Source organism: Salvelinus fontinalis, chromosome 8 (assembly GCF_029448725.1).
Source record: "Salvelinus fontinalis isolate EN_2023a chromosome 8, ASM2944872v1, whole genome shotgun sequence".
NCBI lineage: Eukaryota > Metazoa > Chordata > Actinopteri > Salmoniformes > Salmonidae > Salvelinus > Salvelinus fontinalis.
Window position 1 is genome coordinate 33,199,496 of NC_074672.1, and position 27,932 is coordinate 33,227,427.

Consider the following 27,932-nt stretch of genomic DNA (forward strand, 5'->3'; position numbering starts at 1 on the left):
TGTGTATGATCCCAGAGTGACAACTGCTGGATAGTATGTAGAGTACATCACTGCCATAATGGGTCCTATAGTTAATGATTGATCTTATTCATGTCAAATATCTTCCAGCAGGTGATGTTTTAGTCATTACATAAGAAAATGTAACTTTAATCTCTCAGGGAAGGAAAGCAGTAGAATGATGAGTTGTATGTTTTATTCTCAAATAATCTACAAAGGCAAAATAATTAGCAAACAACAAACAAACTAAATGGCTAAAGGATGGTTAAAGGGTTATTAAGAAAGGCTATTGACTAGTTACATTAATGCTAAATAAGTGCTTAGTGGTAATAATGCTAATTTAATAATGTTACGTAAATGCTTATTCACATGAAACAATCATTTCATAGAGGACATATTTCTTCCACATTGTTTACAGCAGTACAAAAAAAAGAAACACCCTCAAATCTTTAATTAATGATAGATCTTTATGTAACAGTTGTTTTTGTTTTTATTTTTGGCAAAATCCATATCCCTCACACATTTCTATTTTTCTCCTTTTAAAAGAGCAAGCAGTCATTTGTATCTACACAAAACAGGCACCAAAACAATAAATTTTTATATAGCCATTTCTTCAAGTAACATACAGTGGAATCGTTTTCATTCAGCAAAATGTGTGAAAAGACATCTATCTACAGGTAGGGAGGCCTGGTGACAACACGAAAAATACACATCCTACAAAATACAGAATAACATACCAGTACGTACTGAAAACAGACAAGAAATATGTACATCCCTGAAATAAACAGCAAAATGAAACCAATGAAAAACATTCACATTCTATGTGCTAGAATTACACGAGCATAGTGATTGGTTGCTTCTTATTCATCATCATCCATTATAAACATCATCCTCATATTCTTCTCCTCTCTTCATACAAATTTCAAAGTTCATAAATCATAAAATACGGTGCACTCATTCACAATTAAACACACACGCACCACAAACCACTGCTCTGTTTCTTTCCACAAGGTATGAAGGTGCTGCTCGTTAGGGAATTCTTTGATTAATCCATGAATATTTCAAAATATAGAATTTATCAATATATTTGATGACTAAGATATTGGAGCATAAATCAATAGAAAAAGCAGGCATTTACAGTTCTTCTATTAGCTAGCTGAAAATCACAGAAGCTGATAAGGTTGAAAGGTCAAGTTAACATGTTTTGGTCAAACACACTACTATACTTTGCACTGCAGTAAGACTCAGGGCGTGATCCCTGTTTGAATACTTGGCCAATGCACTATTTTATTCCTCATCACTGATTTGCATGTGATTGGATACGTGTAAGCAATGTTTCTACCATACTGCTTTAACCTATCAGATCTGCGTTCAATTCAAGGGAGGAAGGACGGATACAGTACATGCTTCAAACAGGACCCTGGTCAATTGCAAAGAATGATCCCCATTTTACATGGTGGAATCAATCACATGAACGACACATACTTCTAAAATGAAACAATAATAAAATGGAGGGATAAAATGACAGAACAGGATCTAAAACTGGTAGTCCTCTTCAGCCATGTCGATGGCCCAGGCAAATTTCTCCCTCTGGGTTTTGTTGTAAATCTTCTCCATGGGAACGTCCCATTTCTTAACCCTGCAGAGGAGAGGAGGAGAGGAAGAGAGAAGGAGAGCAGGGCATTAGGAGAGAGAACTAAAGACAGAGGAGGGAAAGCAAACAAAAGTATTGGGACAGTGACACATTTTTAGTTGTTTTGGCTACAGACACATCAATATCCTACCCCCAAGTCATGTTAATAACAGGGGAAGTTATGATATTTGTGTGTCTGAAACGTTCTAACTCATCATTATTCCCAATTCATTCAGGATTATTTGTAATCATGGTAGCACCCACATTAATGTAGACGTGTTTAGAAACATACTCTAATCTTATTTACATGAAATTTAAATTAATGGTAAATAATCTGACACAACCAAAACAAACAGCAAATGCATCCAACAAATGTATAAAGTCACACGCTTGATGTAGTCATTGTGTGCTATGAATATGGGACCAAATGCTAAACGTTTGACTATGTTAATATACATATAAGTGAATTTGTCCCAATACTTTTGCTCCCCTAAAATGGAGGGTCTATGCCCAAAAAGTGCTGCAAATACTAATCGGTTCACCAGATATGAATGAAAATAGCCTCAAATTAAAGCTGACAGTGTCACATTCCTGACCTGTTTTCCTTTTTCTTGTATTTATTTAGTTGGTCAGGGCGTGAGTTGGGTGGGTTTGTCTATGTTTGATTTTCTATGTTGGGAGGTTTGTGTTCGGCCGGGTATGATTCTCAATCAGAGACAGCTGTCAATCGTTGTCCCTGATTGAGAATCATACTTAGGCAGCCTGGGTTTCACGTGTGTTTTGTGGGTGTTTGTTTCCGTGTCTGTGTTTTTTGCACCACACAGTACTGTATCGGTTTATGCACTTCGTTTATTTGTTTTGTAAGTCAGTTTCAGTTTCGTTATAATAAATCATTATGAACCCTAACCACTCTGCGTATTGGTCCGATCCGTCTTGCCTCTCCTCGTCCGAGGAGGAAGAATATGACGATAGCCGTTACAGTCAGTCTACACGTTAACCGCATAGTCATTGTATAATTTCAATCCAGAGCCAAAACAACCAAAAAATTGTCACTGTCCCAATACGTTTGTAGCTCACTGTATTTAAATCCCTCACACTCTCAATCTCTGACAATGACCCTCTGTAAGGGTGTGTGGGTGGAGGGCCCTCTGTAAGGGTGTTGTGGGTGGAGGGCCCTCTGTAAGGGTGTTGTGGGTGGAGGGCCCTCTGTAAGGGTGTGTGGGTGGAGGGCCCTATGTAAGGGTGTGTGGGTGGAGGGCCCTCTGTAAGGGTGTGTGGGTGGAGGGCCCTCTGTCTAAGCCCTCCATTCATCCAGCAGCAGTAAGCTCTTTGGAGTGGTGTACTGTACTTAAGTAAAAAATACTTTAAAGTACTACTTAAGTCATTTTTTGGGGAATCTGTACTTTACTTTACTATTCATATATTAGTCAACTTTTACTGTTACTCATTCCTAAAGAAACAACATTTCGAAAGAAAATATGTACTTTTTACTCCCATACATTTCCCCTGACACCAAAAAGTACTTGTTACAGTTCAAATGCTAAGGCAGGACAGAATTATGGTCCAATTCACACACCTATCAACCATCCCTAAGATCTCTGATCTGGCGGACTCACAAAAAAATATATACTGTGGTTGTGTTGGAGTGTTTTACTGTCTGTCCGTAAAAAATACAAAATAAAATTGTGCCATCTGGTTTGCTTAATATAAGGAATTTGATGTATAGCATTTTACTTTTCACAATTGTTTCATGTTGAATACTTATTCCACCACTGTACTTAGGTACATTTAAAACCTGATACTTTTAGAATTGCACTCAAGTAGTATTTTACTGGGTGACATTCACTTTTACCTGAGTCATTTGCAATTAAGCTATCTTTACTTTTACTCAAGTATGAGAACTGAGTACTTTTCCCACAACTGGCTCTTTGTTCCGGGCGGCCACGTCACATTGCCTCTACATGTGGAGGAAGAGCTCTGTGAGGGGATGCTCTCTGGCCCTACAAACAAACCCTATTGTTCCTCACGCTCACACACTTTTCCTTCTCACCCTTTCGTTCTCTTTTTCACTCTGCTTTCCCACAATGCACAAGCATTTCCTGCCTTCTGTCACCATTGGCGACCACTAGTGACCCCACCACTACCCCCCCACCCACCCAAGACACACACCCACCCCCGCCTATGAAAACATTACATGTAGTTACCCTTATGTCAGGTTTACGTATGTAACTACTTTAGTAACAAATATATTCCTCAGTTTGTACCTGGTAACGTCAGACATTACTTACTTACTTATCGTGTAATTACAAGATAAATTAACTACATGGTATCTGTGAAGTAAATGTAATCCACTCTATGTAATGTGATCATTCCCCCACCTGCCTGCCTGCCTGCCTGCCTGCCTGACTGCCTGCCTGCCTGCCAGCCAGCCTGACTGCCTGACTGCCTGCCTGCCTGCCTGCCTGCCTGCCTGCCTGCCTGCCTGTCTGTCTGTCTGTCTGTCTGTCTGTCTGTCTGTCTGTTACCATGCCACAGAGATGCGTGGGTCCAGGTAGTTGAGTTTGGAGGTTCCCAGGGCGATCTGCTTGTTCTCCTCTCTGTCTGTGGCCTGCATCTGTAGCTTCATCAGCTGTTCCTCTATCCTCTGGACCGCTTTCCTCTTCACCTCCACCATCCTGAGGACACCACACAAGTCATTGATTAGTTGATTGATCGATCACTAGTTCTACCAAATTGGATTGGGGTAAGAAATGAGTAGAAACTTCCACCTATCTGCTGGCAGGGTGAGTCTATTGTCATTTGTATGCAGCACAAAGTATGTAGGGGAAGGGGCTAGCTAGGGGTTGACTTGGCATGGGGCCCTAGTCTGGTGTAGTTTCAGTAGAGCTGTACTCACTTTTTACTCTGGTCATCATGTGAGGCCTTGTGCTCTGTCTTGGCCCCCTTCAGCTGTTTCCTGGTGGCCGACAGCTGCTTCTGCTTCTCATCTATCTGAGAGCATTAAATACACACACACACACACACACACACACACACACACACACACACACACACACACACACACACACACACACACACACACACACACACACACACACACACACACACACACACACACACACAAGGTCATTACTGTGTATACTATGTGGGTACTGTGACAGCAAAAATATACATTTCAGTGCAAGTGGACAATAGAGACTTATTCTATTCTACTGTTACCTTGGTTTGCAGGTTCTGCATGGACTTCTCAAAGGTCTTAGGTGCAGCCCTCTGGTGGTTGCACAGTATAGCCACAGCCCGGTTGGCTCTGTTGTAGGACAGGATCTTAGCAGGAATGCTCTCATCTGCTGGAGACAGACACAGAAACAGTGTTTACCATGCACTTTTCAAGGAAATATCTGGTAAATAGTGTAGGCTACCGCAACATAAAGTTGAACCAACTATTTGCTCACTGTTTGCTGCTGCCAATGTGATCTTTATTAAAGCTAGTAACACAGCAACAATAACATTTGCCCCGACATCAGGTTAGTAGAAGCAAACAGTGGGCAGACAACTTCATCCACTATTGGCTAGTGGACCTGTCACTCATGGGAGCAGTGTGTGTGATTGGCTGTCTGCGTGCTGTCACTCACGGCTAGTGAGCTCTTCGAGCTGCTGCTGCAGGGTGATGGAGGCATTGTACGTACGAAACACTTTGGCTGTCAGCCCGTCCATCAACTCCTGGAGGTGCTTATTCAGAATAGAGGTCTAGAGAAGAGGAGGAAGAGAAGGAACAGAGAAAGATATAAAGGCAGGGGGAGAGAGGTGAGTTTAGGGGAGATGAGGGAGAGAGAGAGGTGAGTTTAGGGGAGATGAGGGAGAGAGAGAGAGGTGAGTTTAGGGGAGATGAGGGAGAGAGAGAGAGGTGAGTTTAGGGGAGATGAGGGAGAGAGAGAGGTGAGTTTAGGGGAGATGAGGGAGAGAGAGAGAGGTGAGTTTAGGGGAGATGAGGGAGAGAGAGAGAGGTGAGTTTAGGGGAGATGAGGGCGAGAGGGAGAGGTGAGTTTAGGGGAGATGAGGGAGAGAGAGAGAGGTGAGTTTAGGGGAGATGAGGGCGAGAGAGAGAGGTGAGTTTAGGGGAGATGAGGGAGAGAGAGAGAGAGGTGAGTTTAGGGGAGATGGAGAGAGAGAGAGGTGAGTTTAGGGGAGATGAGGGAGAGAGAGAGAGGTGAGTTTAGGGGAGATGAGGGAGAGAGAGAGAGGTGAGTTTAGGGGAGATGAGGGAGAGAGAGAGGTGAGTTTAGGGGAGATGAGGGAGAGAGAGAGGGGTGAGTTTAGGGGAGATGAGGGAGAGAGGTGAGTTTAGGGGAGATGAGGGAGAGAGAGAGGTGAGTTTAGGGGAGATGGGGGCGAGAGGGAGAGGGAGAGGTGAGTTTAGGGGAGATGAGGGAGAGAGAGAGAGGTGAGTTTAGGGGAGATGAGGGAGAGAGAGAGAGGTGAGTTTAGGGGAGATGGGGGCGAGAGGGAGAGGGAGAGGTGAGTTTAGGGGAGATGAGGGAGAGAGAGAGAGGTGAGTTTAGGGGAGATGAGGGAGAGAGAGAGGTGAGTTTAGGGGAGATGAGGGAGAGAGAGAGGTGAGTTTAGGGGAGATGAGGGAGAGAGGTGAGTTTAGGGGAGATGAGGGAGAGAGAGAGGTGAGTTTAGGGGAGATGGGGGCGAGAGGGAGAGGGAGAGGTGAGTTTAGGGGAGATGAGGGAGAGAGAGAGAGGTGAGTTTAGGGGAGATGGGGCGAGAGGGAGAGGTGAGTTTAGGGGAGATGAGGGAGGGAGAGAGAGAGAGGTGAGTTTAGGGGAGATGAGGGAGAGAGAGAGAGGTGAGTTTAGGGGAGATGAGGGAGAGAGAGAGAGGTGAGTTTAGGGGAGATGAGGGAGAGAGAGAGAGGTGAGTTTAGGGGAGATGAGGGAGAGAGAGAGAGGTGAGTTTAGAGGAGATGGGTGCGAGAGGGAGGTGAGTTTAGGGGAGATGAGGGAGAGAGAGAGAGGTGAGTTTAGGGGAGATGAGGGCGAGAGGGAGAGGTGAGTTTAGGGGAGATGAGGGAGAGAGAGAGAGGTGAGTTTAGGGGAGATGAGGGCGAGAGAGAGAGGTGAGTTTAGGGGAGATGAGGGAGAGAGAGAGAGAGGTGAGTTTAGGGGAGATGGAGAGAGAGAGAGGTGAGTTTAGGGGAGATGAGGGAGAGAGAGAGAGGTGAGTTTAGGGGAGATGAGGGAGAGAGAGAGGGGTGAGTTTAGGGGAGATGAGGGAGAGAGAGAGGGGTGAGTTTAGGGGAGATGAGGGAGAGAGAGAGAGGTGAGTTTAGGGGAGATGAGGGAGAGAGAGAGAGGTGAGTTTAGGGGAGATGGGTGCGAGAGGGAGGTGAGTTTAGGGAAGATGGGGGTGAGATATGGGAGATGAGGGCGATGTAGGTGAGTTTAGATGAGATGAGGGAGATGTAGGTGAGTTTAGATGAGATGAGAGGGAAAGGGAGGGAGGTGAGTTTAGGGGAGATGAGGGAGAGAGAGATAGGTGAGTTTAGGGAAGATGGGGGTGAGATATGGGAGATGTGGAGAGAGGGAGATGTAGGTGAGTTTAGGGGAGATGGGGGCGAGAGGGAGATGTAGGTGAGTTTAGATGAGATGAGAGGGAGAGGGAGGGAGGTGAGTTTAGACAAGATGGGGGAGAGAGGGAGAAGGAGGCGAGTTTAGATGAGATGAGGGAGGTGAGTTTAGGGGAGATGAGTGCGAGAGGTAGGTGAGTTTAGATGAGATGAGGGAGAGGGAGGGAAGTGATTTTAGAGGAGATGGGGAGAGAGGGAGAGGGCAGTGAGTTTAGAGGAGATGGGGAGAGAGGGAGAGGGCAGTGAGTTTAGAGGAGATGGGGAGAGAGGGGTGAGTTTAGAGGAGATGGGAAGAGAGGGGGTGAGTTTAGGGGAGATGAGGGAGAGAGAGAGAGGTGAGTTTAGAGGAGATGGGGAGAGAGGGAGAGGGCAGTGAGTTTAGAGGAGATGGGGAGAGAGGGGTGAGTTTAGAGGAGATGGGAAGAGAGGGGGTGAGTTTAGAGGAGATGGGGAGAGAGGGGGTGAGTTTAGGGGAGATGGGGAGAGAGGGAGAGCACATTTGAGACACTTATGTAGGACCTGTTTTATATTTGACTATTAGCCCTCAGTTCCTTCATTCACCCAGTATTAAGACCATAGGTTGTCTCTCTTACATTGAGTCTGTCGAAGAGGTCGTCCTCAGGCTGCTTATTCTCCAAGAAAAGCTGCAGGTTCTTAAACACCTGAGATAGAATACACAGGTTCATTTAAGAGGGAGTCTTGACATGTCTTATTCCTTATAAAATACATCAGTATTCTAGTACATTTGACTTTTAGGTTCAGATAAATAACCCTGACGAGGCTGGTGATCTAGTTATTCTCTTAGTTGTAATGTCTGATTCCTGCCAGATGAGGGTGCCGTCACTGAGCAGGTTGTGTGTGTGTGTGTGTGTGTGTGTGTGTGTGTGTGTGTGTGTGTGTGTGTGTGTGTGTGTGTGTGTGTGTGTGTGTGTGTGTGTGTGTGTGTGTGTGTGTGTGTGTGTGTGTGTGTGTGTGTGTGTGTGTGTGTGTGTGTGTGTGTGTGTGTGTGTGTGTGTGTGTGTGTATGCCAGTAATAGCAGGAAACAGACCTCCCCCAGAGGCAGAGCTGACGGAAAGCACTTTAGGCCTGGATCACCTGTCTGTACAAACATCCTCTGAGCAGTGTGTGCCCAAACACACACTCACACACACACACACACACACACACACACACACACACACACACACACACACACACACAGTGTGCGTACACAGGCAGATCATTTGAACATGACTAACACACGCTCCAGACATCTGTTAAATGCCCGCCCAACACAGACTAGACCACCTGATCAAATGGAAGGGATGAAATCTTAAACATCCCTTTAATTCTAAATCAATATCCTATTCTCTCCTTCCTCTTCTCTCCTCCCCCCTCCTCTGTTCTCCGTCTGTCCACCCTCTCCTCCACTCCTCCCCCTCTTCTCAATCTCTTCTGTGTTCCCCCTCCTCTCTTCTCCATCTTTCCCCTCTCTCCTCAACTCCTCCCTACTTTTCCCTCCTCTCCTCACCCTCTTCTCCACAGGCATCTTGTTGTAGTATCTGATGGAGTCTTTTCCCAGGAAGTCAAACTCCACCACGTACTCCTGGTCATCCATCTTGGGGTACAGCTTGATGTGTTCCACCCTCAGGGAGCAGCAGCCAACCGTATCAGCCGTCTCCCCCTCCTCCTTCTCATTCCCCGCCCTCAAGGCCAGCTATAGGACACACAGTGTGGAGGACAGAGGTTGTGTTTGAGCGTCCTCGAGTATTTAGGTATCCAACCTCAATCGAAAAGGCTTGGAGTGGTGAAAGCAGAAGGGCAGTAACTTTGCTCTCAACAATCCAGTCACAGCTAATAGATGTACTGTAACGTGTATTTCCCCTCACCTTGTCTATGAAGTAGAGAGCCACAGCTCTCTGTCTGACCCTCATCTCTTTAGACTTCCAGTCCTCTCTGTACTGGGCCCTCAGGCGGTCCACACACTTCTTCAGCCTCCGGGCCGTCTCATACTTCTGCCAGTCCTTCTCGCCCTACACACAGGCAGACACGGAACAGAGGCAGACACAGAACAGAGGCAGACACGGGACAGAGGCAGACACGGGACAGAGACAGACATGGGACAGACACGGAACAGAGACAGACACGGAACAGAGGCAGACACGGAACAGAGGCAGACACGGAACAGAGACAGACACGGAACAGAGGCAGACACGGAACAGAGGCAGACACGGAACAGAGACAGACACGGGACAGAGACAGACATGGGACAGAGACAGACATGGCACAGAGACAGACACGGAACAGAGGCAGACACGGAACAGAGACAGACAAGGGATAGAGACAGACACGGGAGAGAGACAGACACGGAACAGAGGCAGACACGGAACAGAGACAGACAAGGGACAGAGACAGACACGGGACAGAGACAGACACGGGACAGAGACAGACACGGAACAGAGACAGACATGGGACAGAGACAGACACGGGACAGAGACAGACACGGGACAGAGACAGACACGGGACAGAGACAGACATGGGACAGAGACAGACACGGAACAGAGGCAGACACGGAACAGAGACAGACACGGAACAGAGACAGACACGGGACAGAGACAGACATGGGACAGAGACAGACACGGGACAGAGACAGACACGGGACAGAGACAGACATGGGACAGAGACAGACACGGGACAGAGGCAGACACGGAACAGAGACAGACACGGGACAGAGGCAGACACGGAGCAGAGACAGACAAGGGATAGAGACAGACACGGGACAGAGACAGACACGGAACAGAGACAGACACGGAACAGAGACAGACAAGGGATAGAGACAGACACGGGAGAGAGACAGACACGGAACAGAGGCAGACACGGGACAGAGACAGACACGGAACAGAGACAGACACGGAACAGAGACAGACAAGGGATAGAGACAGACACGGGAGAGAGACAGACACGGAACAGAGGCAGACACGGAACAGAGACAGACACGGAACAGAGACAGACACGGAACAGAGACAGACACGGAACAGAGACAGACACGGAACAGAGACAGACACGGGACAGGGTCATGGTTAGGAGTTAGATCTTAGAGTTACCTTGATTCTGGAGCTGAAGTAAATGTACTTGTTAGGGTTAGGAGTGAGGAGGTTTAAGGTTGTCATTACCTTGATTCTGGAACTGGGGTTGAGCATGATGTACTTAATAGAACCCTGGATGTTCTCAGTCCACGACACCAGCCATGTGACTTTGTTGTCATGACGAACCTCCTTCCAGCGTGTGCCCTGGGGCGGCTTGGGGTGCTTGGAGTCTCTGAGGAGAAGAGGAGAGGGGCAGAGAGAAGGTTTGAAGAAGAATTAAGCAATACCTTGGTTTAAAGAGACTGAGTGAGACAACTTGGGGAAAAGGGGCTGAGAGATGTAGTGTTTTAGCTGGTCTAAGAGGTAGGCCTAGTCCACGTGGGTTCACCCCAAATCCTTTAGGGCTTGAGGCCTTCAGACCTCTCGTAATGTATGGGATGGGATACTGAGGTTCCTCAAGGGAGTAAGGCTTCAATTGTGTTCTAAAGTCAAAGCTGATCCTGTTTTGACATTTCCTCTCCTGTGTACAACTATTACAGGACCGAGGTGAAAAACACAACAAAACAACGCCAAGCTGAGCAGGTAGATGGCCAGCTTGTCCTTTTATTGTTTCCACCACCGGACTGGGCTCGAGGCGACACACACATGACACACACGTTTGCATGCACACACACACGAACACACACACACACACACACACACACACACACACACACACACACACACACACACACACACACACACACACACACACACACACACACACACACACACACACACACACACACACACACACACACACACACACACACACAACTGAGCCTGGGGCTACACAGACAGAGAGATGGCCTTTGACACAGACGGGGACACACGTAAACAACCATATGGCATGTTTAGGACCATCACACACACAAACACAAACCATGCACGGAAACTAGAAGAGCCAGGACAGGACAGAGCCAGGACAGGACAGCAAGCAAAGATACTTTTTACCCTGGATAAAAATAGCTGCAGCAATCACAACAAGGCAGATATGGAGGGTGAGATAAGAGGGGGGAGGGAGGGAGGCATACAGAGGAAGGAGGGAGAAGTGGGGGACAGACATACAGATGAGGGAGGAAGAAGGGAAGAGAGGGACAGACATACAGCAGGGAGAGGAGGTATAAGGGAGAAGGGGGAGGGATAAGAGAGAGAACAGAGGGACATAACAATGGGGCAGAGGGGTGGAGGACTCTTTTACATAAAAACACACACACGCACAATAAGAAATTCCGTCACCGTAGAAAAAAAAGTGTGTGATGTCAGGAACATAAAACTCCCACAAAACACAATGTCCCAATAACATGTTCTCTTCTTACGAGACATAGGTTCACACCCTTACACATAAGCCGATAGAATCCATACAGGAGCAGGCACAACTTGGCAAGCAATTCAATGTGATTGTTGCAGGCCTCAATAGCGTACCACTCAAATATATAGTGGTATACAGGGACCTCTTGTGGTAGGAACACAAAACTTCTTGGTGATCCATATAATTTTTAAATTTTTTAAATTTAACTAGGCAAGTCAGTTAAGAACAAATTCTTATTTACAATGAAGGCCTAGGAACAGTGGGTTAACTGCCTTTTTCAGGGGCAGAAGGCCAGATTTTTGCCTTGTCAGCTCTGGGATTTGATGTAGCATAGTCCAACGCTCTAACCACTTGGCTACCGTTCTACCAACAATCCCTCGCAATGCTCATTCATCACCCTCTTTCCAACTGATGATGATGAAGATGGGGAGACTCACTTGCTGCAGTTGATAATGATGTCTTCAGGGCGGATGCGGCGTTTCAGCATGCCCATCTTTGGGTGGTCCCCACGCCCCCTGAACAGACCGGGAGGCTCGATGCGGAAGTTTCCAATTCGCTCCTTATGGTTGTCCATCACACAGAAACCATACTCCTGGAGGATACGCTCATTCTCCTCTTTGATTTTCTGGAAAACGTTGAAATAACATTGGAGAACGTTGGAAGGTGTGTGAGTTGTAGACGTGTGTACTGTATGTGTGTGTCTGTGTGTGTGCGCGCGTGTGCACATGTTGGTTCAGGGCCTCACCAGTTTCTCATCTTTGGACATCTGTTTCCGGGCCTCTGATTGGGCCTTGAAGTACTCGCTTATCTCCGTGAAGTTACACTTGTTTATATCTGTGATCTTTGACTTCTCCTCCGATGTCATTTCCTGGGGTTAAAGGACAGAATGGAGTTTTATTTATACAGAGGATCAACTGAGAATGAGGTCTCATTTGCAGTAGAGCCCTGTTTCAATACAAAGAAAAAACATGGACATTATGAAAAACAATCACAATTAACATTTAAAAGATCAGAAATCTATTTTTTTAATGGCCCAAGAGGCACTAGAACATCCATTCTAACAGTTTTTTGTAAATTGTTCCACATGTAAGGTGCAGCATATCTGAAGTGTAATGTAATTCATTGACATCGTTTTAGAATGAGTAATTCTATAAGAGATCAAAGATGTCAGATAATTTGGAAATATTTGCATTAACGCTTTATAGATAATTTTTTTTATAATTTATTTATTTATTTTTTAATCCCATTTTCTCCCCAATTTTCGTGGTATCCAATCGCTAGTAATTACTACCTTGTCTCATCGCTACAACTCCCGTACGGGCTCGGGAGAGACGAAGGTCGAAAGCCATGCGTCCTCCGAAGCACAACCCAAACAGCCGTACTGCTTCTTAACACAGCGCGCCTCCAACCCGGAAGCCAGCCGCACTAATGTGTCGGAGGAAACACCTTGTACCTGGCCCCCTTGGTTGGCGCGCACTGCGCCCGGCCCGCCACAGGAGTCGCTGGAGCGCGATGAGACAAGGATATCCCTACCGGCCAAACCCTCCCTACCCCGGACGACGCTATGCCAATTGTGCGTCGCCCCACGGACCTCCCGGTCGCGGCCGGCTGCGACAGAGCCTGGGCGCGAACCCAGAGACTCTGGTGGCGCAGTTAGCACTGCGATGCAGTGCCCTAGACCACTGCGCCACCCGGGAGGCCCGCTTTATAGATAATTAACATAAAATGCTGCTCTCTTCTGGAGGTTAAAGAGGCCCAACCTACTTCTAGATATCAGGAACAGTGGTGAGTTTTAAAACCAGAGCCAGTAATGAACCTCAGGGCACAATGATATACAGCATCCAAGTGTGAACGCTGCAGCATGCATGTAAATAACACCCCCATAATCCAATACACACATAAAGGTAAAGGTTGCCTGCCCTTTCACACCTGGACAAAAGGAACACTTATGTGAGAATGCTATTCATTGACTACAGCTCAGCGTTCAACACCATAGTGCCCACAAAGCTCATCACTAAGCTAAGGATCCTGGGGCTAAACACCTCCCTCTGCAACTGGATCCTGGACTTCCTGACGGGCCGCCCCCAGGTGGTGAGGGTAGGTAGCAACACATCTGCCACGCTGATCCTCAACACTGGAGCTCCCCAGGGGTGTGTGCTCAGTCCCCTCCTGATCTCCCTGTTCACCCACGACTGCATGGCCAGGCACGACTCCAACACCATCATTAAGTTTGCAGACTACACAACAGTGGTAGGCCTGATCACCGACAACGACGAGACAGCCTATAGGGAGGAGGTCAGAGACCTGGCCGGGTGGTGCCAGAATAACAACCTATCCCTCGATGTAACCAAGACTAAGGAGATGATTGTGGACTACAGGAAAACGAGGACCGAGCACGCCCCCATTCTCATCGACGGGGCTGTAGTGGAGCAGGTTGAGAGCTTCAAGTTCCTTGGTGTCCACATCAACAACAAACTAGAATGGTCCAAACACACCAAGACAGTCGTGAAGAGGGCACGACAAAGCCTATTCCCCCTCACCCTCAGGAAACTAAAAAGATCTGGCATGGGTCCTGAGATTCTCAAAAGGTTCTACAGCTGCAACATCGAGAGCATCCTGACTGGTTGCATCATTGCCTGGTATGGCAATTGCTCGGCCTTTGACCGCAAGGCACTACAGAGGGTAGTGCGTACGGCCCAGTACATCACTGGGGCTAAGCTGCCTGCCATCCAGGACCTCTACACCAGGCGTTGTCAGAGGAAGGCCCTAAAAATTGTCAAAGACCCCAGCCACCCCAGTCATAGACTGTTCTCTCTACTACCACATGGCAAGCGTTACCGGAGTGCCAAGTCTAGCACAAAAAGGCATCTCCACAGTTTTTACCCCCAAGCCATAAGACTCCTGAACAGGTAATCAAATGGCTACCTGGACTATTTGCATTGTGTGCCCCCCCAACCCCTCTTTTACGCTGCTGCTACTCTCTGTTTATCATTTATGCATAGTCACTTTAACTATACATTCATGTACATACTACCTCAATTGGGCCGACCAACCAGTGCTCCCGCATATTGGCTAACCGGGCTATCTGTACTGTGTCCCGCCACCCACCACCAGCCAACCCCTCTTTTACACTACTGCTACTCTCTGTTCATCATATATGCATAGTCACTTTAACCATATCTACATGTACATACTACCTCAATCAGCCTGACTAACCGGTGACTGTATGTAGCCTCGCTATTTTTATAGCCTCGCTACTGTTATTTTTCACTGTCTTTTTACTGTTGTTTTATTTCTTTACTTACCTATTGTTCACCTAATACCTTTTTTGCACTATTGGTTAGTGCAAAAAAGCATTTTACTGTACGGTCTACACCGGTTGTATTCGGCGCACATGACAAATAAACTTTGATTTGATGTGGTTTGAACCATTTTCTTTCAAATAACAAATGATAAACAGGCTTTGTTTCTGTAAAAGAAAACGATTTTGAACTTCAACTTTCCTACCAGCTCAGATATGTGTTTTGAAAGACAACTTGTCATTTAGCCATATACCAATATATTTATAATAAGGAACTAGTTCAGACTAGTAATTTAATAGTAATTTAGATGTAAATTATGTAGTCTAGAGAAGAGGATATCTTTTGTTTTGTTAGCATTCAGCACCAACTTAAGATCAGAAAGTGTCTTCTGCAGTACCAGAATTTGAAAATGCTTGGCCAATAGTAGGTGCAATGGAGTATAACACAGTATTCCATGGGGCATAACTCAACTAATATCTGTCTGAACGTTCCACTAGATGCAACAGAGCAGCCATGTACCTACCTTTCTCCAGTCCTTGTAGAAGTTCTTCCTAAACATTTCCTTGGTTGTGTACTCATGGTCCAGCATCTTAGCAAAGAATGTAGCCACCTCCTCTGCAGGGGCACTTAGTCTCAGGAGCTTACCTGGGGCATAGAAAGATTGAGCACATAAAATATGACTTGTCTTTCGGAGAGACTTGGTGATATCATCATATCAAAAATATAATCTAACCACCTAAACATAAAGTGTGAATCTATATGGACTCACTCACCATCGTAGAAAAACCTGACATGGCCAGGTAGGGGTTCGTATGGAGGAGCAAGAACAGGTCCCTTGTGTTCCAGAAACTTCCATTTGGAGCCATCAGTAGATCTCTCCTCCTCCCACCTAAAATGGATGGATGACAAAATGTGTAGGAGAAAAATAACAAGTAAACAGTAGAAGGACTGTAGATTTTTGTTTTTTTAGAGTACGCACAACCATTTAGAGATTGTATTTGTAGGAATCAACCCTCCCAAACATCTCACCATTTTGTGATTGTATCTGCAGGAACCAACCAATCCTCCCAAACATCTCACCATTTTGTGATTGTATCTGTAGGAATCAACCAATCCTCCCAAACATCTCACCATTTTGTGATTGTATCTGTAGGAATCAACCAATCCTTACAAACATCTCACCATTTTGTGATTGTATCTGCAGGAATCAACCAATCCTCCCAAACATCTCACCATTTTGTGATTGTATCTGTAGGAATCAACCAATCCTTCCAAACATCTCACCATTTTGTGATTGTATCTGCAGGAATCAACCAATCCTCCCAAACATCTCACCATTTTGTGATTGTATCTGCAGGAATCAACCAATCCTCCCAAACATCTCACCAATTAGTGATTGTATCTGTAGGAATCAACCAATCCTCCCAAACATCTCACCATTTCCACTTCTCCTCTGTTTCCTTCTTGGCTTTCTTGCCATCCGCTCCAGCTTTCTTGTCTTTTGTCTTCTTCTTGGGTTTTATGTCCTGAACGAGACAACAACGAGTGTTAACAAGGGTGAGGAAAGAGTGTCCAACCTCAGCTGAGAACCTCAACTCACCTCTTCCTCTTGTTTTCTCTTCTTGCCATTCTCTGTCTTGATCTTTTTGGGCTTGTATTCAAATCTGAACAAAATACAACCATCAGATGAAACATGATTTGTTTTATCTAGGTTTAATTTTATCACTTTCATTAAAAAAATGCATTAATGAACTAGTTATATGCAGCGTACGTAATATTTATGTGTGAGTATGCACACATAAGTGTTAGTGTTTTTGTATTAGTTTCTAATCTGTTTGTCTTCCTGATTGGCTCAACAGGCATGGCTAACAAACCTTGGCATACTGCACCAAGAGTTAATGAGGAGCCTTAGAACATTGTGGATACTCACTCCTCCTCATCTCTCTCTCTCTTCAGAGTCTTATTGTGTTTGGGAGAGGGGTACAACCCGTTGTCCTCCTCTGGTTCACTCTTAATGGCAGGAGGGCTGGGGCTGTTCCACATCTCCCTGTAGGACACATTACAGTGTTAAAGATGCAATCCATAGATATTCATAAAATGTACAGTATCTGCCTTCTACACCCATAGTTGTTTACACTACTACTTGTAGTTACAATTAAAAATAAAATAGAACAATCAATTCTATATTCCCATTTACCTCGCATGACCATTTTCTTTCTCCTTCTTGGGCTTGCCTTCAACATGGGAGGATTTGACCTGCGAGAAACAGACAAACTGGCTGGGAATTGTAGTCTACTAGTAGAGTCACTGTGACATCTGAGATCTACCTTTTCTGATAGACCCTCTATACCCCTCAAACTCAACTGTGGACCTCAAAGCCAGTTCCACTGCATGTTTTCTTTGTTCCCCTCTAATCACAAACATATTTAGACCTGGGACACCAGGTGGGCGCAATTAATTATCAGGTAGAACAGAAAAACAGCTGGCTCCGGACCTCATAGGGTCAGAGTTGAATAACCCTGCTCTATACGGAGAAAACAAACCTCTCTTTTCTCTCTGTCTTTCTCCTTCTGTTTCTCCCTGTGCCTGTCGACACTCCCGTCACTGTGCTTCAACCTCTCCTTCTCCTTGTCTCTGTGCTTCTTCTCAGAGTGCTCCCTGTGTTCACTGAGAGATGGACAACACATGAGAGGTCAGGGGTTAGGGGTCAATGGACAAGGGTCAGACACAGGAAAGCTATACAAACACAAATTATTCAGGCCACAGAGAACTCCAATATTGAATACAGACTACAACACACAACCTGGATGAACACAGAACATATCAAAGAAGGCAAAGAAGTGAAAGTAATAAAGAATTTTAAAATGTAGATTGCAAATGGAGGGCTTGTTTGTTTTGTCTACAGCTTTCTGTTTCACTGAATAGACTACGCAATTGACGCGGCAAATAGCCTTGTAGTTTTTGAACTTTTGTAGGCTTTTTGAATGGTCTTCAATGGCAAAAAACATAGTGCAACAGTCTTCTGCGCAAAAACTTAATGAAAGGCATTTGATATAATATATTGATATAAGGTGCATTTGGAAAGTGTTCAGACCCCTTGACTTTTTCCACATTTTGTTACGTTATAGCCTTATTCGAAAATGCATTAAATAGTTTTTTCCCCCTCATCAATCTACACACAATACCCCATAATGACAAAGCAAAAACATTTTTTTATTTTTTTATTTGCAAATGTATTAAAAGTAAAAAATGTGAAAATCACATTTACATAAGTTTTCAGACCCTTCATTCAGTACTTTGTTGAAGCACCTTTGGCAGCGATAACAACCTCGAGTCTTCTTGGGTAAGACGCTACAAGCTTGGCACACCTGTATTTGGGGAGTTTTTCCCATTCTTCTCTGCAGATCCCCTCAAGCTCTGTCAGGTTGGATGGGGAGCATCACTGCACATCTATTTTCAGGTCTCTCCAGAGATGTTCAATCAGGTTTTCATCAAGGATCTCTTTGTCCTATGCTCCGATCATCTTTCCCTCGATCCAGACTACCACCATGCTTCACCGTAGGGATGGTGCCAGGTTCCCTCCAGATGTGATGCTTAGCATTCAGGCCAAAGAGTTCAATCTTGGTTTCATCAAACCAGAGAATCTTGTTTCTCATGGTCTGAGAGTCCTTTAGGTGCCTTTTGGCAAACTCCAAGTGGGCTGTCATTTGCCTTTTACTGAGTAGTGGTTTCCATTTCGGCAACTCTACCATAAAAGCCTGATTGGTGGACTGCTGCAGAGATTGTTGTCCTTCTGGAAGGTTCTCCTATCTCCACAGAGGAACTCTGGAGTTCTGTCAGTGTGACCATCGGTTTCTTGGTCACCTCCCTGACAAAGGCCCTTCTCCCCCGATTGCTCAGTTTGGCTATGCGTCCAGCTCTAGGAAGAGTCTTGGTGGTAACAAACTCCTTCCATTTAAGAATGATGGAGGCCACTGTGTTCTTAGGGACCTTCAATGCTGCAGAATTGTTTTGGTACCCTTCCCCAGATCTGTGCCTCGACACAATCCTATCTTAGACCTCTAAGGACAATTCCTTGGACCTCGTGGCTTGGTTTTTGCTCTGACCTGCACTGTCAACTGGGGGACCTTATATTGACAGGTGTGTGTCCAATCAATTGAATTTACCACAGGTGGACTCCAATCAAGTTGTAGAAACATCTCAAAGATTATCTATGGAAACAGGATGCACCTGAGCTTAATTTCGAGTCTCATAGCAAAGGGTCCGAATGCTTATGTAAATATGTATTATTTTAAATTTTTTGTATAAATTTGCATTTTTTTTTTTTTTTTTTATTAAACAAAAAATATGTTTTCGCTTTGTCATTATGGGGTATTGTGTGTAGATTGATGAGGGGAAAAAACAACTTCATCAATTTAAGAATAAGGCTGTAACGTAACAAAATGTAGAAAAAGTCAAGGGGTCTGAATACATTCTGAATGCACTATATCTTATATGACCACGTTTTCATGAATTTGATTATATAATCCTCAAGCCCATTCAAAAGACCAGAGACATGAACAAGGAAGTACGACGTATGAAACGTGTCACTTGCACACAGTATTCCTGACTGAAACCATAGCCATTCTTTGTCACAGACAACATTCAAACTCTCTCTCTGACATATTTCCCAAGGTATTTGCCATAAATTATAATGTGTTCTCAGTGAACTTACATAGACACATTTGAGCTAAAAAAAAATACACAAATCCCAGTTATCCTCAAAAACTCTTAAACGCATGCTTTTCTTTATCTAGCATTACTGCCCAGACATAACCTCAAAAGCATAAGACCCACATTGTGCCAAATATCAATTGGAAAATGTTTTCATAACAAGTACAAATGGGAACACTTTGTTTCAGAGAGGGTACTCATGCCTATGGATGTTAGCAGAGAGCGAGAGAGCGGGGTAGTGAGAGAGAGGGGCGGTAGAGAGGGGGGGGTAGAGAGAGGGAGAGAGAGATAGAGAGAGAGAGAGAGAGAGAGAGAGAGAGAGAGAGAGAGAGAGAGAGAGAGAGAGAGAGAGAGAGAGAGAGAGAGAGAGAGAGGGGTAGAGAGAAAGGGAGAAAGAGAAAGAAGGGGTAGGGAATGAGGGAGAGTGAGATCAAGTAATTTCTGTGAAAATCATGCATTGATGCCCTAGATGTCCTAGAGAACTAGGTAGAAGACATACAGTACCTTCAAAAAGTATATCCCCTGACTTATTCCACATTTTGTTGTGTTACAGCCTGAATTAAATATCACCCATCTACACACAATACCCCATAATAACAAAGTGAAAACATGTTTTTAGAAATGTTAGCAAATTTATTGAAAATTAAATACAGAAATATATCATTTACATTAGGATTCACACCCCTGAGTCAATACTTTACTTTGCAATACCCTTGGCGGTGATTACAGCTGTGAGTTTTTTTGGGTAAGTCTCTAAGAGCTTTGTCAACATGGATTGTACAATATTTGCCCATTATTCTTTCTAAAATTATTCAAGCTCTGTCAAGTTGATTGTTGATCATTGTTAGACTGCCATTTTCAAGTCTTCCCATAGATTTTCATGCCGATTTATGTCAAAACTGTAACTACGTCAGAAACAATAAATGTCATATTGATAAGCAACTCCGGTGTAGATTTGGCCTTGTGTTTTAGGTTATTGTTCTGCTGAAAGATGAATTAGTCTCCCAGTCTGTTGGAAAGCAGACTGAACCAGGTTTTCCTCTAGGATTTTGACTGTGCTTATAGCTGTATGTTTCTTTTTATCCCCCAAAAAACTCCCTAGTCCTTTCCGATGACAAGCATACCCATAGCATGATGCAGCCACCACCATGCTTGAAAATATGAAGACTGGCACTCAGTGATGTATTGTGTTGGATTTGCCCCAAACATAACACTTTGTATTCAGGGCAAAAAGTACATTTCTTTGCTATATATTTTGCAGTATTACTTAAGTGCCTTCTTGCAAACAGGATGCATGTTTTGGAATATTTTTATTCTGTACAGGTTTCCTTCTTTTCATTCTATCATTTAGGTTAGTATTGTGGAGTAACTACAATGTTGTTGATCCATCCTCAGTTTTCTCATATCACAACCATTAAACTCTGTGTTTTAAAATCACCATTGGCTCATGGTGAAATCCCTGAGCAGTGTCCTTCCTCTCTGAGTTAGGAAAGACGCCTCTATCTTTGTAGTGACTGGGTGTATTGATACACCACCCAAAGCTTAATGAATAACTTCACCATGCTCAAAGGGATATTCAGCATCTGCTTTTTAACATTTTTACACATCTACTAATCGGTACCCTTCTTTGCGAGGCATTGAAAAACCTCCCTGGTCTTTGTGATTGAACCTGTGCTTGAAATTCACAATTCGATTGAGGGACCTTACAGTTAAATGTATGTGTGGGGTAGAGATGAGGCAGTCACTGCCATAACAAGTGTAGATCAGTGACTCAGAAGAAAGCCATTAAGAGGGTTTTTGCTCAGGCTATAATAAAAGAAGGCAGGTGCGTGGGAGAGAATATACCTGTAGAGTTAAAAAAGTACTCACACTCAAAACCACGAAAAGGAATTACCCAAGGAGGCCGAGATGCAAAAAGAATATAACTCATTTAATCCATGCTTGAAAGAATACAATACCACACTACCAGGTCTCTGACCTTCTCCCTATAGGCTGTATCATCGTTGTCGGTGATCAGGCCTACCAGTGTTGTGTTGTCGGCAACTTAATGATGGTGTTGGAGTCGTGCTTGGCCACGCAGTCGTGGGTGAACAGGGAGTACAGGAAGGGACTAAGCACCCACCCCTGAGGAGCCCCCGTGTTGAGGATCAGCATGGCAGTTGTTGCCTACTCTTACCACATGGGGGCGGCCCGTTAGGAAGTCCAGGATCCAGTTGCAGAGGGAGGTGTTTAGTCCCAGGGTCCTTAGCTTAGTGAGGAGCTTCGTGGGCACTATGGAGTTGAACGCTAAGCTGTAGTTAATGAACAGCATTCTCAGATAGGTATTCCTTTTGTCCTTTTGTTCATCAGCACTGATGAAGGCATAAGGCCGAAACGTATACTCCGTTTCTTTTTTATTTTATTTAGCACCTTGCACTTTCACTTTTAGTATTCTTTCGAGCATGGATTAAATTAATTATATTATTTAGTACTTTGAGTACTGTTTGTTCAGTGACACACAATCTCAATATAATCAATTTTAAATTCAGGCTGTAACTCAACATAATGTGGAAAAAGTCAAGGGGTGTGAATAGTTTCTGAACCAGTGGAGGCTCTCAGAGGAATATAAATAGTTATCCTTTTTAAAACTAGACTAAATATATTCACGTCACCAAATAATTGAATAAAACACACTGTTTTGCAATGAAGCTCTACAGTAGCCTCAACAGCACTCTGTAGGGTAGCACCATGGTGTAGCCGGAGGACAGCTAGTTTCCGTTCTGCTCTGGGTACATTGACTTCCGGAGGACGTCCTCCAACCTATCAGAGCGCTTGCAGCATAAATTGACATGTTGTCCACCGAATCAAAGGATCAGAGAATTAATCTATTACTGAATGCATAAGCTACAGCTAGCTAGCACTGCAGTGCATAACATGTGGTGAGTAGTTGACTCAAAGAGAAAGACAATAGCTGAACAGTTTTTAACAAATTAATTTCGTAAAAAATTAAGGAGAAGCAGCTACCTAAAGTAGCCATATTTCATTGTATTTTTTCCCCCCACTTTCCCTTACTTAGCTAAACAATACATCTCAAAATAGCCTGCGGGTAGGGGTGTTGGGCCAGTAACCGAAAGGTTGCTGGGTCGAATCCCCGAGCTGACAAGATAAAAATCTGTCGTTCTGCTCCTGAGCAAGGCAGTTAACCCACTGTTCCCCGGGTGCCGATGACGTTGATGTCGATTAAGGCAGCCACCGCACCCACCTCTCAGAAAACACATTTCAGTTGAATGCATTCAGTTGTATAACTGACTAGGTATCCCCCTTTCCCATCTAGCTAGCTTAGCCTACTCAAACACCCGGCTCAAACAGAGAGGCATGCTATGTTAGCTAGCTGGCTATGACTATCCAACACTGGAATTCTTCCAATTCAAAGTAAGCTTTTGATTTTATAAATGTATTGCCACTGGGGCCCGACGGTGTAACTGCTAAATTGCTTGCTGTACACTGTACTGCGTGATTGTAGTGGGTTAGTTCTAGTAGCTATGTTGATTATGTCATTAGCTAATATAGTGACAATTATGTAGGTTGTGTGTAGCGGTTAGCATTCATGAAGGTTTGGCTTGTTAATTTTTGTCACAGACTGGTGATGTGAAGGGCACTGAAGTCGACAACCGAAGGGAAAGGGTGAGAGGAAGAGAGAGCATAGATGTGATAAGGAATTATACAACAATCAAAGGGATCATGCTGTTTGTATGTGGCTGCTATGAAAGTAAACCGTGTTTGAGTGTGATCAGGGGCGTATTCATTCTGCCGATTCTGTTGAAAAACGTTTCTCAAATGGAACGAAACAGGGATAAACATAACTGAATTTGTACAATAGAAACTTTGGTTTGGAGCTCTTGGACTAATTATTACACCCTAGATCAGCTAGATGCTGGCAAGAGTGTGCAAGGCAGTATTGAATGTGTCAATGTCTGTCACCTTGATTACTCAAAAATAAATTGACCTGTGTTGTAAACTTTCATCCATAGGCTAAGTTGTAGCAACCTCATGATGAATGTAGAGACATTTTTGTATCATGTAGTAGCCTAAACTTATGGATGTTACACTGAGCTGGGTGAATGGAATATGAATGATATTCATCCAATATGCTGTAAAAAGGCCATGCTCATAAAACAAAAATGTCCTCCCTCATCTTAAATGGCACCGACCGCCACTGTTCTGAAGGCATAGTACAACAGCACAGAGACAGCATAGGGGCAGCATAATAAATTAAGATATCCTGTTGAATGATGTAATGTGGTGTTGTCTTATGGTCTTGTACAACACAAAGTTATGGTCAGCAATGCCAGTATACTCAGAACTCTCCCACAGACCAAATGAAAAGGGAAATGAGAAGGAATGAGAGGTGGAGAACAAGACGGAAAGACTTCTGAGAAACCCTCAGCGGGATGGAGATGACTGGCAAAAGGAAGGAAAAAGAGAGAGAGACAAAGAGAGGAGGGGAGAGGGAACATACCTGCTGCTGTGCTTGGCTTTATCTCTCTCCTTGTCTTTCTTGTGTTCTTTGCGCCTGTGTTCTTTGTGCTTGTCCTTGTGTTTGTGAGCGTCTGGGACAAAGTTAGAGATTGACTTGCTTAGTAGAGATCCCCCAGACAATAGGAACTGTAACAGCACAGTGTAATCTGAGCATTGTGTGGCCCTCGGTGGCCCAGTGTATGGATAAGCTCATGTCTTCAGCGTCACATAGTAATGAATACAAACTGCAGGTTCAACAAATAGAATCACTTCTCATACCGCAAGGGTGTTCAATAATAAACATCAAACAGCCCCTAACCCAGCCTCTTTAGTGCCACATTTTCTTTCAAATTAGTTGGCTGGATTATTAAGTTACTGTGTAGTTACTTTGTAATTACACCACAATTAAAAGCTTAAACGGTATCGTACCATTTAATGTGAAGAATGACCTGTGAAATCAAGTACGTAAACAAGACTGGGTAATTTAAAGTCAAAACCCCTCCTTGCATATCTCTCCCTACCTGTCTAAACTCAGAATGAGATCCCACAGGGAGTGTCAAAGAGAAACAAAGTGGGTCCAGGGGAGTGGGGATGGGAGGGAGGTTCACACATCTAGGTGGGTCTACTTTCCTACAACTGAGGCTGCATATCTGTTATTAGACCAAAACATGAGAGATCCATACTGCTGCTGCCCTGTCTCAACACGCACCCCAGACATCTAGACCTGAACCACCCGCACACACAGGCCTGCATGTTCTCTGTTGATAGAAACATCACAACTGGCTGGGTCTTGTGAGACACACGTTGAACTCACATGTAACCCTAGACCTAAGGTCAGTGGTGTAGTGGAGGGTAAACGCATACAACGTTGTTTACGCACCTTTTGTTATTTTGGGTGAGCGTTTACACACCTTTTTTTATTTTGGGTGAGCGTTTACACACCTTTTTTTATTTTGGGTGAGCGTTTACACACCTTTTTTTATTTTGGGTGAGCGTTTACACACCTTTTTTTATTTTGGGTGAGCGTTTACACACCTTTTTTTATTTTGGGTGAGCGTTTACACACCTTTTTTTATTTTGGGTGAGCGTTTACACACCTTTTTTTATTTTGGGTGAGCGTTTACACACCTTTTTTTATTTTGGGTGAGCGTTTACACACCTTTTTTTATTTTGGGTGAGCGTTTACACACCTTTTGTTATTTTGGGTGAGCGTTTACACACCTTTTTTTATTTTGGGTGAGCGTTTACACACATTTGTTATTTTGGGTGAGCGTTTACACACATTTGTTATTTTGGGTGAGCGTTTACACACCTTTTTTTTATTTTGGGTGAGCGTTTACCCACCTTTTTTTATTTTGGGTGAGCGTTTACACACCTTTTTTTTATTTTGGGTGAGCGTTTACCCACCTTTTTTTATTTTGGGTGAGCGTTTACACACCTTTTGTGGAAAAATGCATTGAAAGTATAGGGAGCGTTACCACTGTAATCCAGTCTTGCAATCAGCATTTACCCACCATTTTTTTACCACTACATCACTGTCTAAGGTAAAATCTTAAATCAGAGGTCTTCAACCTTTTCTTGACCAGGGACCCCCGGCTAGGCAAACAGGCGACCCAGGGACCCCCATCATATGTCTTATCTTGAAGTAAATTATAGTGGCAAGAAGTAATCGAAAATGTACAATTAATAGTTTTTAATTGTTTTGACCTTCCCACATAATTGGAAGAGGAAGTGTACAAGTCAAGAAAGCTGACCAGCAGCCTGTGGCACTATTCAAAGCCTATGTCAGATACTCCAGTGAGTGGAATTAGCTCAATATTAGGAGAAGAGAAATAAAGTTGACATAAGAACAAATATATTCTCCTATTTTCTACTGTAGGTTTGTAATTCAAAATGTATTTATTCTGTTGTTGCAAGCGATATTCATGAAAACATTTCAATAAAAACATGTATTTTCGCAGACCCTCTGCAGTACCATGGCAAACTCCTAGGGGGCCACAGACCCCAGGTTGAATACCCCTGCCTTAAACGATAGGATACCCTTTTCCTCCAGTGATGCACAATAGTCTATGTGTCGCTGGTGAGAAGTAGTGCACTAGATTAAGAATAACAGGTTATAATTTGAGACGGTCTATGATTCCTCAATAAGTAAAATTTGGGCCATCTCTTTTGGGTGACTGTCATTTTTTTAAATCCCCCCTGAACAAGTGGGAAAAACTTCCAATTAGTGGTGGCTTTGTCAGAAGGGTGGGCCCACATAACTGTCAGTCTTGAGCTTGAACGTCACCTTGTGGCGACCCTCTGTCATGGCAGTTAAATAACGGGTAAGGGGTTATTGTCATAGGAAACAATAATATGCTCCCACTACTATATCTCTGTCCCATTTCCATGACTGTTTAATTATAAAACTAATGAAATGTTGAGTTGTCAAAGGTGTGTGCACTTGATTCTCCCCCTCCTCCCCCCTTTTTAAATATATGTTATTACAGTATTATTGTGCTGGCAGAATGGCAGTATAATTTCTAAAAACCATGCCCAAAGTTGACTAACAAATGCAACAAGCTATAACAACATTTAAAACATATATTTGTAATAAAGCAACTATCTTTGACAGATGAAATGTAGTGGCAATAATGTCTGCAGCGATTGTACCAGGAGCCATGGGGTGGGAGAGGCCGATGAACTCCCAGCTCTAGCCTCCATATCACCGCCAACTGTTCTATCAATGCTCGGCGCACTGGCTGCTAGACAGAGAAAAAGAAAATGGCGCAGAGACTAAGTCCTAAACCCCCATTTCACTACTTTCGGCTCAAAAATTATACATTGTTGCACCACAACATAAACAAACAATGGTCTATTTGAGAAACACGGTGTAAAGCGCTGCCAGAATTTACCCTCAGATCGCAATATTATATATCGAAAGGGTAATTTTGAGGCCCTCTTTTTGAACAATAGACACAAGAGAGTGGAGGAGAAGGGACTTAGTCTCTGGGACGCCATTTCTGTCCTTTAAAAACTAACAGGAGTAGACGAATGAAGATCACAAGCAAAACCATGATCAATATTTTTTTTGCCGTTAAAAACAACTTACCATTGGCTCGAGACCCAGAATTGACCTGCAAAATTTAAAAAATATATTAAATTAATGTTTATATTTTCTGAATGCCGGTAGAAAGGAGAATGTCAAGTTTCATACAGGGAAATATGAGAAATTCTACACAAAGCCCAGCGATCGCTTGTGATATTTATAACAAAGTTGCTACTTGAAAGACAACTAATGCAACTTGTTAACATTGCATGGACACAATCGATAGGCTATCACATTAATGTAATTTTATCATTATCTAGTCAACCAAACCAACTGTCACATAATGCAAATAACCAGCTACCTACATCTCGTTCAGCATAATAACACTACCTGCGAGTCTCTTTCACCGTGATCCCCGCTCATTGTCTTGTAAAGCCAAATGCACAAGTCAGGGATGCCCAAGGTAAGAAGATGAGGTTGACAGAGTAGTCTGGATAGACTGTGGAATGGAGTCGTTGCGCACCGTTGCGCACAAGTCCGAATTCTCTGCAACTGCGCATGCTCGAATTTAAATAATGAAAAATAAATGTTTTTACTGTCCTGCATGGTTCCTCCCTACAATAGTTAAAGTTCCCTGATTTGTCGTAAAATCTCTCTATGGTAGATTAACAGTAGGATATAGACTATAGAAAATACTTTGTTGTCAAACTGCA

General features: G+C 43.9%; 1 protein-coding gene across 2 annotated transcripts; it reads right to left on the reverse strand.

Annotated features, from left to right (window-relative positions):
- Nucleotides 1–174: 174 nt before the first annotated feature.
- LOC129861103 (DNA topoisomerase 1-like) lies at nt 175–27,738 on the reverse strand. Of its 2 annotated transcripts, none has more exons than XM_055932229.1 (21): nt 27,610–27,738; nt 27,283–27,307; nt 24,193–24,283; nt 17,525–17,648; nt 17,179–17,237; nt 16,912–17,028; nt 16,582–16,645; nt 16,419–16,507; nt 15,755–15,870; nt 15,505–15,626; nt 12,425–12,547; nt 12,117–12,304; nt 10,416–10,560; nt 9,132–9,275; nt 8,774–8,959; nt 7,856–7,924; nt 5,263–5,377; nt 4,850–4,974; nt 4,527–4,621; nt 4,156–4,305; nt 175–1,636 (listed from the first exon to the last, which is right to left on the reverse strand). In XM_055932229.1, the coding sequence occupies exons 1-21, from the start codon at nt 27,640–27,642 to the stop codon at nt 1,534–1,536; spliced, it is 2,283 nt and encodes a 760-aa protein (XP_055788204.1). In that variant the 5' UTR covers nt 27,643–27,738; the 3' UTR covers nt 175–1,533. The 2 variants fall into 2 exon arrangements, with proteins under 2 accessions (XP_055788204.1, XP_055788203.1); XM_055932228.1 differs by having other exon boundaries at nt 4,850–4,977.
- Between the last annotated feature and the right edge of the window lie 194 nt (nt 27,739–27,932).

Coding starts and splice junctions, on each gene's coding strand:
- LOC129861103 (XM_055932228.1), bottom strand. CDS start 27,642: ATGAGCGGGGATCACGGTGAAAGAGACTCGCAG. Junction 24,284..27,282: donor TTCTGGGTCTCGAGCCAATG/GTAAGTTGTTTT, acceptor ACTTTGTCCCAG/ACGCTCACAAACACAAGGAC. Junction 7,925..8,773: donor AGATGCCTGTGGAGAAGAGG/GTGAGGAGAGGA, acceptor ATTCTATCTCAG/GTGTTTAAGAACCTGCAGCT.